We start from the raw sequence: 19,030 nt of genomic DNA, 5'->3' as shown, positions 1-19,030 counted from the left end.
TTTGTTGATAAACTAAGGTTGAAAAACTTTACGTAATCATGGTCCTGCCTGTTGAGCAGCTTTCTCTGCAGGTTTGGTCTCACTTGTCCATGTCAGACTGGGAAAAAAGTGTGTTAAATACGTGACTCTTAATACTGAGAAAAGAATGGGTACTACTTCTGGAGAGCCAAAATCTTCTCAAGGAAGAAGGTGACATTTTGCCTAAATAATTTCAAAGCAGGGTTATATCTTGATAAACCAGGTTACCTCTTTGAACTTTCAGTTCAACTGTCAGAAATTTACACCCATTCATAGAGTGAATCAGTGTTCAAGGGCAGCTTTCCTGTCTTTTTTTCTGGTCCTTATTTAAAACCTCAAAACCACTGTGGGTAATTTCCCCAAGATCCACTTTAGAAGTTTGTGGCATGTAGCATGAAGAGTAGGACAGCTGGCCAAGCCCTGAACTCTTATCCTTTTGAGCGTTTTCCTCCTGTTTCGGCAAATTACACAAGAAAAGTTGCCACCTCTCTCCCTACAAAATTAAAGGCTAACTTGAATAGCTGTTTCAGCCCAAATCTTTCTTCTCTTGAAGCAAGTGGGAGTTTTTCCTTAAATTCAGGGGAGAACTGGATCTGGTTAACCGATTTCTGCTGGGTTTAACCTCTGTCTCCAGTTGCCACACTTCAGTTGACAAGCAGTTCTTCTGCTAGGGAGCTGAGAGACTTTATGAAGCGTGAAGAACTCACAAATACTGTTGAACCACAATGATCACCACAGGAAACATTGGCCCAAAATTTAGGTTTTGTTTTAAAAACAGAAAGTTTGGGGGAGAGCGAGCATTGTTAATTCCAGTTTGGACAAAAATATGTTTGTAGCTTTTTTTAGTGTCACAGAAAGTGCTGTCGCTAACATCTTCAGTATTTCTTCGCTGTGTTGAAAGGCTCATTCAGAGTGTTTTGCTTGGGCATGGGACCTAGAAAGTACTGTTGACTTAGCAAACCGACCTTATTTGGTTGTATTGGTAAAGGCAGCTTTGGTAATGGTCAATACACTTTAATTTTTTATCAGAGGTGCAATTGCTTTGTAGTAAGACATACTGACGCCACAGCTAGGAGGGGGATTTTTGGTACCGTGCTCCTCAGACTTGAAATGGGAGAAAATTCCTCAGAGTTTTCAAGACAAAGGGATAAAATGTGGGAGAGAAAGCAGAGAGGAGACTGCCTTGCATATGGCACCATCAGGAGTGGAGCACAAGTCCACAGCAGAATGTCCTGTGCTCATCGTGCCTGCGGAAACCTAAGGTGGTGGCAGACACCGGGCCAAAGAATTGAGAAATGGATTTTACTATTTACATTACCGTAATTTATCTGTAGCATAATGTTAAAATTGCCACTAGAAAAAGATTAGAAACGTGTTTCCTGCTCAGTTCCCTCGCTGCTCAGGCCACACACATGCACAGTGTGCCATTAAACTGCTGCAGAGCTCTCATGCCTGACAGAAGGTGCTCATTCAGTAGCCTCAAGCTGCACCAAGATTTTCAAACCATCCAGTAAACAACCCTGTGCACCCATTTGGTTGTGCCCTGTGGTTTGCTGCTGATTTCTGATCTGATCATTATCCTGGTTGTTTTTTCTTCACATTTACCTTTTTGATCTGAAGAAATCACCATTTTACACTTTGAAAAATCCACTGACCCAGTGGCAGAACTTCTTCCCCTTCCCTCACCCTCTCGCTACAGGGGATTAAGTCTTTCTAGCACCATAGGCAGATTGGCACACTAAAAGTATGTGTATGCTTTCTTCTGATTTAATTGGATTTGCTAGTCTGAAATGGAGTATGTTTGTGAATTCCATAAACTAGCTACTGTAAAATAGGACACAGTTGCTGAAAAAAAAAAGCCAGTTTGCATTTTATTCCAAAAGGGATATTTCCATGCTTTAAGGGTGGTCTCTGTTCTCCCTTTAAAATACCCTTTAATCGCTGTGTGTCTTGGTTAACTTCTCTGTTTTTACAGGATCCCTGTAGTTCACGTTCAAAGTTGGATAGGTGGTGTTTTAATGCACACTTTATTGTTTTGAGTCAAAGTGGTTTCGTTTTGCCTGGATTTTTACCCATTGTTGATTGAAAGATTGGAAGTTTTGTACTGTGATCTGTCTGTTTAGTTGAGGAGAAAGATCTGCAGCTCAGGGTGGGTCTGAAAAAAGTTCTCAGCGAACTCTCCACATTGTGCTCGTAGCATAACCCAGAACTGAAATTAAAGCTGTATTTCAGTTTCCTTGTACTTAATGTGGGGCGCCCATTTTTACTTAAGTCTTGTGCTTAAGTCAGAGTGGGAGGTAAAATAACTGCATAGGAAACCTCAACAAGGTGAGAAGTTTCCCTTTGTAGAGATGGTTGATGCATTGCTGCTCTGTATTCTGTGGGCTTCAGTCGCAGTTTTGCTCTCTACCAGCCGAAGGGAATTAATGCAGCAGTCAGAGGCAATCCTTATGCAATACGACAGGTGCTAATCTTCCAGGAAATTCATCCTACATCCCACCCATTAAGGGAATTTTATGTAAAAATGGCTTAATGTCTCTTTAAAGGTGTCAGTAAGCATGTGAGGACCACACAGCTTGGGTTCCACTGAAAGTAATGGAGTGAAATTGTCTGCATAATTATTTTAGTTGGATTGAGAATCTGCAGTCCTCTCTTGCTTCAGGAAATAAACCTCTGTTAAAACCATATGGCAGTATTCTCCGAAGAGACGTGATTACAGGGCCACTTCTCTTTCACATCTCTAGGCAGAGTTAGAGAAAGTTGTTATGCTTGCGCATAATTAATCCTTCTTTTTCCTTCTCAGCAGACACAAAAATACCATTTTTAGCATGTGCAAGTGTGCTGCTGTGTTTGTTTGCATGCAGGCCTAAGTTTGCTTTTCAGTGCAGTGAAGCAGCAATAAATGGCACTGCCTCGGAACAAAATTAGAGACGTGGAAGGAATGTACCATCATGTGTACATACCAAAACTGCATAACAGAGAAACTCCAACAGAACGAATTATGCTTATGTTTAGGATAGGCAGCTTTTAGAAACTTCAGCCAGCGGAAGTGATACTACTTTACCTTAAATGAGGCCACTTAACTCACATGCATGTGCAAAATAAAATACAAAGGGCAAGTCTTAATTACAGTGTGCCTCATCCTCCTCCCTAGCATGCCATCTCCTGCCACTCTCACAGGTGGTTGTGGCATTGCCTTGGTCTGATGCAATGAGGGATGTGAGATCTTTTGGCAATGCAGTGGCACTTCTGATCCTGCCATGTGGTGGGATCGTGGTCCCGCACTTGAGTTGGTGGGGGCAGAGTCCTCCTGCTTGTGCTCAGGATGCTACCAGGAGCCATCAGGAGCTGGGTCCCCATACCTGCCTGTCAGGAGAAGGTCTTTGACCCATTTTTCATGTTGCTGTTTTTGTGAAAGCAGAGAAGGAGGCATCCAAACGCTAAATACGAAGGTGTAAAGCCACAGAGCTTGGTTGAAGTGCAGTTATCTTAACTGTCAAGTGAGCGAGCTTTGACTTTCACTTTAGATTCAGCAGCCACAATTCTCTTTTACATCAGTTTTATACCAGTGTGCATCCATTTATTTTAGTGAAGACTTATGCCACAATTGACAAGAAAGCAAGAAACATCATCATACCATTCACAAACAGTAATATCAGCCATTCTCAAACACTACCAAGAAACTTCATTACAGAAAAGCAAAACCGGAAAGAACATTTCTCACTCTCAAATCTGAGTGAGTGATGTACAGGAAGTAAATTACTACCACACCTACTGTTGTGTTGGGGATAGCTGTTCTGTTCAAACGATACAGTGAAATATCAGTATCCTAGAGAAAGGAGTGTATTTTCTCTATTGTATACGAGATACATTATGTTTTGTCGGAAATGCCTTCAGATGCTGGGGGTAGATTTGGCAGCACATCACCCTTGGCAGTAGTTTGGCCATCTAAATCCATCAGGGATTAGAAATAGAGTTCAGTCCTAGTATAATGCTGGTCTTTTGATGGAGGGGAATCATTTGCACACTGAGTCTTCTGTTAAGGGAAGGATAACTTGCTTGTGCATCAAAACTGGTCAGTGGTAGGGGGCACTGACAGCCAAACTCCTTTTTTGCTGCCAAAAGGAGAATAATCCCATGTATCTGGTGGAAAGCTGGAGTGAAAAATAAAGGAATGATCCATCTTACCTGGAGAAGAGTTAAAAACCAAATTTCTTCCTGTCATAGTGCCAGGCTCTGTGTACACTTTTACTGAAATATCACTTTCTTATTTTAAGCTTTGACTTCCTCAGTTTGTGTTGAAGCTGAAAAAAGTTTTCCATCCCTCTTTTCTGTTGTTGCCTTTTTACTTCATTTAAATTGGTTAAGGCAGATGAGTTTTACTTGCAAAAAAACCCAAGGCAATGCACCACGAAAAGATATCCAATTTCTTCAGCATCATCAGCGTTGCTGTTCTACTTTTCTTGGACAGAAAGGGAAGAGCACTTTTTGTTATATTTTCCATCATTCTTTGATGGAATTAAATCAGGGTTGTGCTTGAAGAAAAAGGAAACCCTCATATGTATGTTATGTCCTCTAATAAATGGTGCCAGTGGTTTGAGCATGCTTTGTTTTCTCTATGGAAAAAAAGCAAGCGGTAGGGCTAAAAGGTAGATTACACAGCTTGTATCTAAAGTTCCATAACTGAGGTATCAAATTTTAGCCTCGTAGACACATAACTGTCACCCTTATAGTGGAAGCAGTTATATTATTCCTTAAAATGAGTCATATGACATTAAAAACAAAACAAATAATAAAACTCAGATTTGTGTAAGCTGTAAAGACTTCAGAGCCAGGCTGTCTCCCACTGAAGACGGTGTCAAAGCCTTTATTCATAGCTCTGGCAGATTGCTTGTCCCCATATAATCCAATTTTTCAAATTGTAGGGTTGTACTTTTTTATCCTGCAAATTAAATGAGGATTTGCCACCCGCAAAATAAAACCCAAAGAAAGAAAGTTGCTTTAAATAGAGTGAGCTATTAAGGCGATATTAATATCATGGGGATGATGAGTATTTCCAGAATTTAAGTACTTTAATGTTATTTCTGCCTGTTTAAAGAGAGCAGAATAAAATACCCCTGCCACTCTTGTGTTGCGGAGATGTTTTCCACTGGTGTACTGTAGTGGGAATCCAAGCTTAAGTACTCACCAAAATAATAACAAAATAGGGAGTATTCGAAGCACATGCCAGTGATGATCCAACGTGTTCTAACATCTTTCTTGGCTTGAAGCATATACATATATATACATACATATATGTATAGGCAGGGCTGTACATTAAGTGCTTCTGTATATCTTTAAAAGCTATCAACTTCACAGCTGCCCACTTTAACAACTTGCAGTGTTTATAACTAGGCATTTACAGCTTCTGTTTCTTTGATTTTCCCTTTTCCATCAGATTGCATCCCCATTGTAATGCCCTAATGGATATCTACTTAGCAGCAAAATAATGGAGTAATTACAGCAGGGTCAAAGTAAAGCCTGTGAGGGATAATCTTATTTAGGAAATGAACTCTGGGGAGGACTGAGCAGCTCAGGGGACTCTTAATAGGAGAGAGCTTTCCCTGTTGCATATGCTGTATCCTCTCTAGTGACCAAAACTTAGTGCCATCTGAGCTTCCCCTGTGTATGGTCAAGGGACATGTTTGGACTGATCTTCTCCACCATGCCTTGAGAAAGAGTCCACTTTCTACTAAGTTCAATATGTCTGGAAGCAGTAAAGGGGAACTAGTGGTTTCTGTGGGACGAGCTCCTGCAGAGCTCCCTGCAGAGGCAACCGGAGCAGTCGTAGGGGGCATCTTGCCTGCTCCATCCTTTCCCAGGCTTTCCCCGGCAGTTCATCAGCACAGCTCGCCACACCTTGAATAGCATCACCCGCTGCTTGTGCTGGCCACTCTCCAGCTCTCAGAGGCACATGCCCCCCACTGCCTGCATTCCTAGAGATGTGTTACCTTCTGGTAGCCAAACGCACAGGCAGCCGGGGCAGGGGGTGAGATTTATTCTCCAGGACTCTGTTTTCCTATTGTTTTTAATTTCACAGGAGGCTCCCTGCTACTAAACAAACTTTACAACTGTCAGCAAAAGGGTCAGCCCCCTGCCAGAGCCCTTCACAAAACCCAGCATTCCTCACAGCCAGATCCAGTTGTTTCACTCACCTCCCTCCCCTTTGTGCCCCCTGGGGCTTTCGATTGGAGGCATGGCCCCTAAGCAGGTTAAACACCTGGTTTAGCGCTGAATTAGCAACCTGCAGAGCCCGTAAGGACACGCTTAAGTTTGGCCAGCAACTTGTACCTCATGCACTTGCAACGCTTTGCTGAGTTTTGGACGTTATGTTGTTAAACAGCGGTTGGGTAGAGGCAGCCAGCCTTAGGGCTGCAGGGTTTTAATGTGAGATGAATGTATGTAGGACAGGAGTTCCTGTACGAAGGATGGGATTTGTGTTTATGTAGCTCACAGCAGAATGTAGCTTTGCTTTGCTTTTCTGCCAAAGGGAAAAAAAACCCAACAACCCAGTGGAGATGGCTATGAATGAAGCACTTCCAGAAGGAAATAATGCAAATAATGAGGCTGTTTTGTCGGAAAATCCCAGGATTTTATAATCTCTCACTGCACTGAGTTCCCCTACATTCTCATAGAATACATAGGCTGTCCAAAACATTTGCTTCCAGGCTGAGTGGTTTGGGTTTTTTTTCCCAAGAAGTTTGTCTTTTTGATGTCCTTATTCTTCATACTGGGATGGAAAGGAGTGCATAAGGTTTAGAAAAGGGAGTGGCCGGGGCTATTCTGTCGAGGACCGTGCTTCTTTGAGTAACCAGCAGATGCATAAATAAGAAAGTAACTAAAACCAGTCATGTACTAGTATTCTGGACCTTCATCTGGGGATGCAGGAAATTCTAGTTTTACTTTGTTGTGTCTCCCCTGAAAACTAGTGGAAAATAAACAGCAAGAGTTGTGCTTGCTGAATTTATGGTGAAATAAATCTTATAATATCCACTGTGAGGCAAAGAAATTATGGTTTATCTGAAGCTAGAGCCATAGGAAAATGGCACAGAGGGGTTAAGACCAGCACTTTCAAACTCAGGTTCCTTGTGGTCTGGAATATTGAAGCAGACACAGCCCTCATTTCACCCTGCCCTTTCATGGCAGCTGGAGATGTTGAACCCTTTGTAGCTTCAGGCCCACAGTCAGCATGAGCTGCCTGACTTCATGTACTCATGGTAAAAAATACTGTGTACGTGACTTAACCGAGCACAGACAATCACTCAGTCCTAGAACAGTAGGGCTAAAAGAAACCTCAGGCAACCTAGTCCATTTTTCCTCAGAGGAAGTATTATATATACTTAGATCATCACTGACATCTGTCCAAATTCTTAAATCCTCCAGTACTGTGCCTTCCACTTACCAAGTCTGTTTTTCTTTGTTTTTTTTCTTTCATACTTAAAAAGGAGTTTGCTAATACCACACATTAATCTCTTTAAGTCTCTTCTACCTCAAATGAAGCCAACTTTTTCTTGTTCTGTTTTCAACTGACATTGAGATCAATTGATTACCATTTTCTTTAGAAAACATTTTACTCTTATCATGTGCTTTCCTGCTTGTCTCTTTTCTAGACTAAACAAATGTATTTCCTTCAACTTTTCCATATAGGTCATGCTTTCTAAATCTCTTATCGCTCCTGTTGCTCTTCTCTGGATTCTTTCTCATTTGTCTGTATCTTTCTTAGCGGGTGGTGTCCCAAAAATGAATAAAACAGTACAGCTGACGTCTCACCATGTCTGAGCTGGGTGTCATAGCTCCCATCTCTGTCTTCTTTGCAACATAACCAGTAAACTTTCCCAGGAATGCATTTACTTATTAACTGTATTTTATTTTTTAAAATGACAGAATCTCATTATTGACTCATATTCAGCTTGCAACTCCCTGTTACCCTCAGATCTGCCTCTGCAGTGCTGCTGGCTAATAGGTTTATTGTTGGGGTGCATTCAAGCATTTGATGTTTATTGCTCCGAAGTGTAGTACGATGCAGTTCTACTGCATGCCATTTTACTAATGACATGTCAAGTATCATTTCTCCAATTTGCTGAGATCATTCTGAATTCTGACCCCTCTCTCCAAAGTCTGGAGGACTCCTCACTACTGGAAATCATCTCAAGGCTTTATGATCATGCTTCATATTTCATCATCCAAGTATTAAAGAAAATAATATTAATTCGCCAAAGATCCATAAAATACCTTATAATTCAGTATCATTAATGATAGTCATTGGGCAGCCTTGTGACACTGAACTCCAGTCCATGCATCTGCTATGGCTGCGTTTTAAGCCTTTAGATAACACTTTCTTTTCTTCAAAGACATGAAAGCAGAGGTTAATCCATCCCAGCTTCCACCTGAACAGAAATGCCCCTGTGGGCGTTTGCAGATAGAGGTGGAGTATAGCAAAGGACTCACCTCTAGGATTGTTGGCAGGATCTTCAGGCCAACATTCCTTAAGTCCAGCTGCGTCATTTATGTGCAGCTTAAGGCTCTCCATCGTCAAAATTTACACATTGTGTAGGTGCTTCTGCAAGCACTCTGATTACAGAGAAGGTTGGGTTCCTTCTGCAACATTAAAGATGCCCCAAAAAAACCCACCTAGTGCCAGCAGTGCAAGACTTCTTGAGCACTCAAGTATATAAATAAGAGCAAAGGACAGCATTAAGCATATTTTTTACTCAGGGAACCACCAATTCTTTGTACCTTTCAGGAGGAAGAAAGGGAGACATCCATCAAACTGTCATTACAAATTTGATGCCACAAACCTAAGGTCATGGGGCTGCCAGGAATCTGTAAACTTTTCAAAAGATATGCCCGGTTTTGATATTGAAAATAAAAAAAAAAATACAGATTTTTATGGGAACACGCTGATGGGCCAGCACCTAAATGACATTTCTCAACAAGCAGATAGATTGCACATAAACTGGATGGATGTTCAGTTTTAGAAGGACAGGTTAATTACTTTTTCTGCTATGCCTGGGAATGAGTAATGCTTGCCTGTTATATTTACTGAATAGGAAAAGATGTTTGAGTGTGTTTTGTTTTGTTTTCTGAAGACTGCTGCATCCTGCTTCTGCCTCCCTATGAGCCTGAGTGCGTAGGTGCCCTTTGTGTAACAATAACTTGATACTACTCAAAATTCTTGGCACTGTGAGCAGAGGAGTGGAATGCAGTAAGAACACCTTAGCAGGTCTGAGGGTAAACTACAGTAGTTTTGGAAACAGAGGGTAGGGTTTTCAGTGTACGTGTCTCCCTTCCTTGGCATTCGCAGACAATAAGAATACAAGGATTAACATAGTAGACTCCACTTATTACACTTGGGTGGATGAAGCAATTACCTGTCTATCACGGCTGTAGTAAATTGTGCAACAGCATTAACATGGGTGGATACATGGATAAATGCTACTCTGCCACAGAGGGTGCTGATACACAAGATAATCCTTCAAGTCGAACTTGCAAAGACTGTTTTCTGTTGGAGTTTATGTCATATTACCCCTGCCAGTGTAGATTGAAATGGCATCTTTTTTATTTGTAACATTTTCGGGTTTCTTCAGCCAGCTGAATTTTATTAGTAAGGTTATTTTAGAAATACCCCACTTTAATCAAGTTTAAACGATCTGCTTAAAACCTGCAGCATGGATATAAACACGGTAGTCCTGTAACACAGCAAAACAGTGTGTTGAAAGATAGAGTGCAAACATGCACACATCCATCTATTATTGCTCAACTGTTGTTTCTTCCATGCCTGAATTCCCATTTTAACCACAGCATTCAGCCTGCAACACGCTCCTGGTTTTGGGGGTGTAAAACAAAACCAGAAATGAAAATGCACCTCATTGGTGTCTAGAGAGCAGAGCAGTGTAGCATAGAAGAGCTCTTAGCCTAGATTTAAACTGAGCGCCTTAAATCTGGTTTAATGGCTGTGTTTACATTGCCCCCCTTTTCATTCTTACCAAGTAATCAGGTTTCGCAAGCGTTAAGAAAACCATCCCCTTCTGCCAGCTGGAGGGAGACCAGTTCAAGGAGAACTTTTTTCTCTCCCCTCCTTCCCAGCCTCACCCCCTTCATTTGCTATGATCTTTACTGCTCGTTGCTGCACAAGCAACAAAAGCTGGTGACCTCTTTAGAGGATAGCTATCTTTGGGGGGGGGGGGGGGGGGGACGCCTTACTCCTCAAAGATATTGCTTGGTTAGGATGAGGATGATAAAATCAGAATGGGGAGCTCTTGCGCTTTTGTGGGGCAGCCCTCGCTCTCCCTCTTCCCTGCTTCTGTTTAGAGGAGGAGGAGAAGAGGGAGAGCATAGCAGATACCAGCATGCAAAGGGAATTAAGGCAGGAACCTAGACTTGCGTGACAGCCTGTTTATATGAGTTGTCTTTAATGTCTCTGAGCGGCGATGCCAGCAATGTTTAGCTGGTTTCCTGGCGCACGTGCACAAGAGATTCCTTTATGTTCATGAAGGATGGATAGAAAAGGTGGAGGCAGAGTGTTGTGGAACAAGGGGGTCCCACCTTCTCCCTCCTCAACTCCGCTGTTTCATGCTGGTGTTCATAGGGCATGTTGCTCAGCTTTGCAGAACAAGGTTCAAGATCCAAGTCAGAATTCAAAAGCTTTTCAAAAAGAAAGGAAAAGGAAAAAGCAAAACGCTACAGCAAGGGGAGACCTTGCTCATTTACTGATGAGCAGAGTCACTACCACAGCAGAGGGGCAGAGCAGAGGGGCAGGATCCTGCAATGCTGGGGTGAATTGAAGGGTGGGAATGAACCAGTGCTAAAGCAGCCCCATTCAAGCCCTTTCCTGCTCTGCTTGTCCTTTTTCTCAAAGCACCATTCTGGTTTAATTCATTAAATCTTCTGGGCTTGTTGCTTTAACACAGCTTTCCCTGTGCAGGCTTCTTGGCCAGCTCAGCCCCTGCTAAATGCCTCCCATCAGTCCCTTCTCTGCCTAAGGAGCAGCCCTGCTCCGAGCAAGCATTTTTTGCCTCTCTACATTGAGAAATTTTAGGAATGAGAGGCTTCTCTGCAGCTGTTGGAGTTTGCTGAAAACCCCCTAGCTGTGCGTCTGTCTTTCAGCTGGATGCATGCTTTCCACAGACCCCAGCTGAATTCCAAAAAGCATTGACAGCACTTCCTATCCTCAAAGGCTTTGCGATGGTTGGGTTAGAGTCATCCCCATGAGCATGAAGAGACACAGGTTACACATCCATGGGATCATTCGCCTCACCCTTTCCTGGCCCTTCCTCCCTTTGACATGCTGGAAACTCTGACTTGGTCCCATGCTGGGCAGGCTGCCAGTGGGATGAGCTGAATTGACATTTGCTTTTGCTCCCAGTAAGTCAGCGGGAAGATGATCATCAACACCAGAGATGCTCCACAGGCTTGACTTCTGCACTAGGGTTCAAACCTGCCCCTGCCTCTGCTCACCCAGTGTTGAAGCCACAACTCCAAGAAGACAGTAACATAACTGGTTCCCCTGAGAGCTGGATCTGGCCCTTTTGGAGCCATAGCAGTAGTCTGCAGACCTTTGGGAGAGCAGGGGTCAGGGAGGAAAAGCTCAGTGGAATTTTTGGCAATGGGCCACATTAGAGTCATTGTATAGGAACTGAGCCCATCCACAGCTTATGTTCCTCTGCCTTTATTTGTTTGATTTTCTCTGCAGTAGTTTCAGGTACAGGATTTACCTGCTTTGGGTGAAAACCAAGTCTTTTTTTTTAAGAACAAAAAGAGACAGGATCTTGTTTTCTGCCTGCATCTGAGTGACTCCTATTGACACTAATAGGGCTCTGTGTACAGTTGGGAGAATAAGCTCTGCAGTCTAATACAAACTTGTGCCCTCAGCTATTTAAAACACAAACTTTTTTTCCTCCATTGAGTGAATTAACTGCAGTTACTGCACCTATGTAGCTCCTTGTTTTATGAATCTTTCCTATGCACAGCCTATGGCCTAATTATGTAATTACGTCTCTTGGGTGGATTATATTTTTCTTCTCATGATTGTGTCTTTACCCAAGAGACTGGAAGGGTTCCAAGCCTTCCCTTTTCCTGGGTAAAAACTGTTCAACTCTTTTGTGTTTTGGGCTTTTTTTCATGAACTTTGCATTGGGTGCATTCGGTAGGACCGGGTGGGGAGAAGCCAGCCTGGAGATGACAGTTTGTCACAAGACAAGGGACACAAAAGGGACCCTTAATGATTTGCTTCAATAATTTTTTCCTTGCTAAGAGCTGGTGTGCATTTTCTGGGCTTTTGGTGATTTACAACTCTCTTATTTTTACCTCCAGTGTGTAGATTGACGCTGCTTTGGAGTGACATCTTGGTGCAGTGTTGTATTGTCTGAAATCTGTAACAGAGCAATGAATATTTCTGCTTCATGATGAATGCCTAGCATTATTCAGTCCCTGCATAACAGCTGTTAAGTAGCCTTAGGCTGAGGTCTCGGCTCCTTTACTATGGCATACATTTGGCTTCCCTCACTTCAGCTTCACAAGCCTGTAGATAAATTCACAGTCAAGCCCATATCAGTAACTTCTAGTTAGCAGGTGATCCACAGGACCAAATGGGATGAAATGCAGGAAGACATCCAAACAGAATCTAAGAAGAATTTGTGATGAAATTCAGAGGACATGTAACCTACCATTTTTGTGGTGCAAGATTGTCTCCTACCGTATATACACAGAAGCTTCGTGTTTCTGCCACCCCTTAGCCTGATGGAAAGTCCCTTTTCAGTAGCGTTGTCTTCTTCTCAATTGCAGCACTGAGCCCAGAGCCATAGACAGCCTCAGTTACTAGCCCTGAAGTTCAGAGAATTTGTTTGCCCCTTCCAGCTGTAGTTACTCTATGGAGTGGATGCTCCATGGATTGACTGATGCTAAGTGCACTCATGACATAGAGCAAATAGAAACCACGGTGGTATTTCATGTTGGGCCATCACCCTCCATTCTGCTTGGGATGACCTGGCAAATGTGTTCCCAGCAGATGAGAGCCCAGCTTCTTACTTTCATGACCTTTCTGCCTTCCCTTGGCTCTTTTATGGAGACACCTGACTCCATCGTACTTCTTGTTGTTAAAGCAAGAGCAAAAAAGATAGAACTCGGTGATGACTGAAAATAGCTAACCCACTTGAGAGTGATAAAAGCATCTGTTGAAAATCTGGTAACCAGATCTCCTTGGTACCAGAAAAAACACACACACACACACACACACACACAAAAACTGGTGGGTGGTGTACATGGTACAAAGAAAGGGAGTCCCTGAGTGTCAGCATCTGGCAAGGCCACGTGTAGTATAATCTGATTAGTTTTCAGTTCCACACCCACAAGATGAAAGATAAAAACACACACCCCTCCTCCCCAAAGGAGGTAAAAATCTTTAAGCATCAACACCACATTTACATTCTGCAAGTCAGCCTCTTCCATGGCCTGATTTACATCTTGACTTCTCCAGAGGAGCGGTGGAAGTTCAGTGATGAGGGGTGAGCTTACGTCCCTTTCCAGTTACCACATCCAGCACACTCAAGATTGCTTTGCTTTGATCGGAGAGACATTCCTTCGTTTAGTTTAAACTGAAGTGATTAAGCTGGAGATGAAGCCTTTTCACATCTCCTGCCATGCCTGGGATGTGATGATTGAATGTTCACTTCTATGGACCATTTTAACATGTTCTGAGGCTGTCCTGGGCTGTCTGAAGCAGCAGCACAGACACTGGCTGGATGGCTGCAATTTGCACTGACCTTACTGCACTTTCTCGGTACTATTTTCTGGTTTGGTTCACGTAAAATGGCCAAAACTGGTACTGGAGTGGATTAATGGCAATGTTTTATGTCTCCAGAAACTAAGACTCAGGTTGGTGTTCAGCTTGAAATAGCTGAGTAGCAGTGAGAGACTAGAATATTGCTTGTCATTTTACAGCAAATAATAGATTTCTAATATCTAATGTATTTTGTACTATGACCACAGACAAATCAGAACAGCTTGTATAGCTTCTGTTTATTCATTCTTAATTTTTCTCTTTCCATCTCCTTGCCTGTAACCTGATTGATACCAATGGCTGCCAGGCCCTATTCTTATTCAGTGACTCCTGGGACAGCCTCCATCTTTTTCACTACATTTCACATCCAACACTCCCTATGTCTGTTGCCATTTTGTCTCTCTCCAAGCCCAATTCATTCCACAAAGTCATCTTTGTAACAGAGCAGCCTGCACTAAATGAGTGTTGTAGGGATTGGGATATCTGCAACAGTGTTTTATTCTGTTCTTTATGTAGCTTTTATATTGCTTTTTAATGTACTCACTGCTGCAGCAGATCACAGATTCTCCCTGAGCTATCCACACTTGCTACCCTAATCTTTTTTCCTGAAATAAAATTACGCCTCATGATGGAGACCAAGGATACAGCTTTTCTTAGTGCACTCCCCTGGGATCAGGAATCTCTCTGTCAACGGACACATATATCAATGAGAGATGAAAAGCAGCTTGTGGAATGAGTTTTAAACATGTATCACCTATTTCATAGCTGCTGCTTATGTGCTACTCAGAAGGCGTTTTTAGAGCGTTTTCAGCCCATACCTCATGGCTGCTCTGTATTTAATAGGATTTTTTTTTCTTTTTCTGCACAGGAATCAGGGCAAGAGATTTATTTAAGTTGCCCATGCTGTTCTGTGAGCACCTCCTGAATATGAAGGTTTTGTTGATTTTCCTGCTTACTTTCAATGTGAGCACGTCTTAGCTTATATGAAAGCATAGTAACCCATAACGTGCGAAGCTGTAATGTAATCTCATCTCACTGGGACGTTTCACTGGGGGAGTGTGCCTCCTTCTGTGGATCTCTTTGCCACAACATGACTCTGTGTTACAACCCTAAATTTTAAGTGTCCAGAAGGCGAAGGCAAGTCTGCCTTTGGCCCCTTGCTGGTTTCTGAGGACTTGCAGTTCCATTGATGCCTGGGGTCTTCCAGATGTGCATATAGTTCTTTCCCTCATTTTTATTTGGGGGGGAGGTGGCAACACCCAAACCCACACATCTCCAGATATTTAAATTCAACCAGATGTGGGAATCTTTCTTCTTATTTCTTTTCTGTGCCCTCTTTTTTTTTTTCTTTTTTTTTTCGTCCTTTTTTTTTTTTTTTTCCACCTGCCTATACTGAAGTGCACTGCTACCTTGCTGAATTTGGACTGTCTGTGATAGACCTAGTTCATTATAATAATAATACCCAAAATTAAATATAAGCTCTTTTCTAGCAAGGGTATGCTGAGGCAGACAAACAAAGCTGGGAGTTATCATGCACAGATTAGTACAGGAGTGGTGACCTATATAACAAGTGTTCACTGGGTTATCTGAAGTCAGTAAAAATAGCTTGTGTATCATTTTGATAGTGATTCTTTAGCAAAAAGGGCACTCTATGAATATAGTGCAGGATTTTTCTATGAAAACAGAAGATAAAATTCACTCTGGAGGTACCTTCGTTCCCAGATAAAGTCAGCCCTGGTGTGTGAGGCCAGAGATAGGCTAATCATGTTTGTCTTATTTTGAGCCCTCTTGAATTTGCCAAAATATGATTAGGAATTACTAAAAGGGAAAAGGGGAGAGGAAGGAGATGCTTTTAAAAAACAGAGTGGAAAATACAAGTGGCAAACGAAAAAGCAAATACATAAAAATTTTGGAGGAAAAGAAGATGGAGAAGGAAAATCCCAAGAGAGTACTGACTGCGTGTGTTTGTGAAAGTTGTTTCATCAGATTTAGCAGCACCCGGCTTGTACAAGTTGTAATTTAAATAGATTGAAAAGATAATGCTAAAGACTACCAGGTTAGATGTTATCCTGTTAATTAAGCTGCCTTCACAGAGTTTTTACAAGCCCACCAAAAATCATTCCTGATTTAAAGTGATTGATACCTCCTGAAGGGAGAAGTAGCCACCCCTGCAAGCTGTAATATAGAGTAGCACCTTCTCCTACTCCTGCCTACCCCCGTACTTCTAGACTGAGTCATCCTGGGCAAGAAAAATCATACTTCAAAGTGCAGAATAATGGGTCAGCTAATTAATTTTTTTAAATTGCCAGAGAAGTTTCTCCAAAATTAAATTCCATCCAGTTTCTTCTCAATCTCCCATCCCGAATCCTTCACTTCTCTATCTAGAACCGTGATTTCTCAGAATGTAGTTTGGATTTAGCTGTTTAGTACTGACATCACTTTGCCTACATGTCCTGTAAGCACCATGGTCCCAGTTGGATGATGTGAATCTGTGTACTTCTGTGCTGTGGTGAGAGGTACCATAAAAAGAGATTTCTTAAAAAAGTGGCAGTCTGATGGTTCACTCTCAGACTCAGTCTCAATTCAGGCCTCATTTATGCTTTTAAAATATATTAACCAGTGCCAGAAATTATTCTCTGGCCCTAAAACCTATGGGACAATCTGACCATGCCTTGCAAAGCTAAACTCTCATAGCCTCCAGACAGATGTCTGTGTTCACACTGCTGAGTGACAGTGTGGATTATCTCAAGCCACTGGGGATCATTAGGAAGGGTTCAAGCACATACCCTACCAGAGACCCTTCTTATTGTTAAAAGCAAAAAAATACCCTACCAGTTATTGTTTATGGCTGTGCCCCAGCACTGCAGGGATGGGGACAGATGTGGTTCTGGGTTGCAGTCAGGGGCTTGGGCCCCTGTTTCAGCTTTGCCAGAGGCTTTTTGTGTGACCTTGGTTGGTAACTTAGGGTAAGATTCATTCCATTTAATATTGACTAATGGTGAGGGTGTCTAATTAAACTAGTCATGTGTGTTCCCTCTGTGATCAGAGAAGGAAGGGAAAGCAAACTCAGGTGGTGAATCACCGCATTTTAAGACTGGTGTCAGAGACAAATGAGATTAATTGCCCTCTGGAAGTAGCTATTTCTTTCCATTAACTGTAGAGGAAGTCTACATTAGAAGAGTTTAGAGTTTAGACTAGATGCCTGATTTATGAATGGCTAAAGTTAAGTAAAATTAGTCCTCACCTTAATCTTTATGCATGCCTGTTTCTCTATATGTTGAATGATAGAAATAACACCTTCTGTGCCTCACATTCCAAGGTGCCATTGGGCCAGAAGTGTTCTCTAACTACTTTGGAAAGAAATTAAACCCAGGAACAAAAATACAACAGAGAGAAAAGCCTTTACTCTTGAAACATCTCAGTGATGACATGAACAGTACCACTTGTGACATCCTCTTGCTTTGGCCATTTTTCCCCTTTACATGTTGGCAACTGAGCACCCACAACTGAGTGTTCCCAGTGTGGCCATGAGACATGAGGGCAGTTAGCCTGTTTTGCGAGAGAGAAGTAGGAGCACTGAGGAAGGTTGACCAAACAAGGGAGTGCAGGACCCAGTCTTGGCGAGCAGCTCTGAAGGTTTTCCTTGCAGTATTGCTCTTCTCAAATGACAGTGACTGTTTATTTTGTAGAGGAATGAAAGCTAATGACTAACTGTGACAGAGTTAAGGAGAAGAAATGTAAGGGGAGAAAAAAAGCTTGCATTTTCATAGCAAAAAAATCCACAACATATAAACCAAGCATGGAGTAACTGTCCCAGCTGATAACTAGTACTTACTTATGTGGCATGCTTTTGGAAAAGAAAGTTTGCCCCTTTAACTACATAGTGTAGTTAAAGAAGCAAAAAAAAAAAAAAAAAAGACAAAAAAGGACCTTGTGTGGGTGTCCTAATAAATGCTTATTCTGATCCAGATTGTAACATGTTACAATTCTTTATGGACACAGTTGTGATCAATAAGGCTTTCACCAGCGCAGCCATGACCCAACACAATTCCTCCCACCAATTTCACTGTGTTATTGGGGGTAGATGAGATACCTATAAGTCCGTTAAATCTAATAACAGGTCCTTAGAAGCCACTTTGGGGTATTTTGGGGTGTGTTAAATTACTAAATCTTGTTATTAACGCTTTTATTTTATGATTTGCTATTTCCAGGGCACAGACAGAAGCTTGATGACTCTAAACCTAGTTTGTTCTCTGAACGCCTCAGTGATTTAGGGCGCATTCCTCATCCCAGTATGAGAGTAGGGGTCCCGACCCAGAGCCCACGGCCCTCTCTGAACTCTGCACCAAGTCCTTTTAATCCACAAGGACAGAGTCAGATTACAGGTAAGAGACAGAACCATAGGTTTGACTTGCTTAGGAAACAGTAGTAATTGCTTATGGATATTTGTGTCTCAACTGTAGTAAAAGAGGCTGTTACAGAGTGAGAGATGTGTTCCAAGCAAAGCTAGGTGGGAAGTGGATTTTTTCTATAGTGTTTGAAGCTGAAAATGTCTTTCTTTATCTTCTTGCCATAAATCAAAATAATCCAAAGTAGTCAATCTGGGCAAATTGAGGAGGAATCTGGTGAAATTCTAACTAACTGCCATGTTGCTCTGTCTTCTACTTGGTGTGTGCGGTAGTACATATTAAGTGTGTAATAGAATGAAGGTTTTTATTCAGCCTTTTTATTTTGCACTCTTGTTGAGGGAAGCAGCCAGCATTTAATGGTCCTTCTATTGGAATAATAACACAATCTTCTTACGTGGTGGTTTCCTTCTAGCACCAGTGCTGACCACTGTTACAATAAATGAACTGGGTTATGGAGAAATCTCCAAAGTTTGCTTGTGAGGGTTGCATGCAACATTTATGATTGCATGCTGAGAGACAGATTTGATTGTGCTGAGACAAATCATAAAATACCATGTGTCACAGATTATAAGACTGAAATAAGATGTTTAACTGCGGCTATGCCAGAAGTTTGCAACAAAACTGTGAAGCCTACAAAATACACTGATTTTGCCAATTTTTTTTTTTTCTAAATTCAGAGCTGGATAAATTTTTCATGAGTTTCAAAGTGATCTCTACCTAATTTTGGCCATTTGTGCATATTTGCTGACATTTGTGTCTATGCAGGATGTGAAGAGGTGTTGCCCCT

General features: G+C 42.0%; 1 protein-coding gene across 8 annotated transcripts in view; it reads left to right on the top strand.

The window, feature by feature from the left end:
* The window catches only part of RUNX2 (RUNX family transcription factor 2), a 224,477-nt gene that overhangs the window by 97,612 nt on the left and 107,835 nt on the right, over window positions 1-19,030 (top strand). For 5 of the 8 annotated variants that reach the window (XM_062638491.1, XM_062638490.1, XM_062638492.1 and 2 more), the window contains one exon: window positions 18,046-18,219. The exons of the other annotated variants lie outside the window; for them this stretch is intronic. In XM_062638491.1, coding sequence (XP_062494475.1) covers window positions 18,046-18,219 — 174 coding nt within the window. The remainder of the gene's footprint in view (window positions 1-18,045; window positions 18,220-19,030) is intronic. 8 annotated transcript variants of the gene reach the window in all.

The sequence above is a fragment of the Pezoporus occidentalis genome, unplaced genomic scaffold, assembly GCF_034315485.1.
Source record: "Pezoporus occidentalis ecotype Australia unplaced genomic scaffold, CSIRO_AGI_Poc_V1 ctg57, whole genome shotgun sequence".
NCBI lineage: Eukaryota > Metazoa > Chordata > Aves > Psittaciformes > Psittacidae > Pezoporus > Pezoporus occidentalis.
Note: the sequence above shows the minus strand (reverse complement) of the source record. Positions and strands in the feature narration are given on the sequence as shown.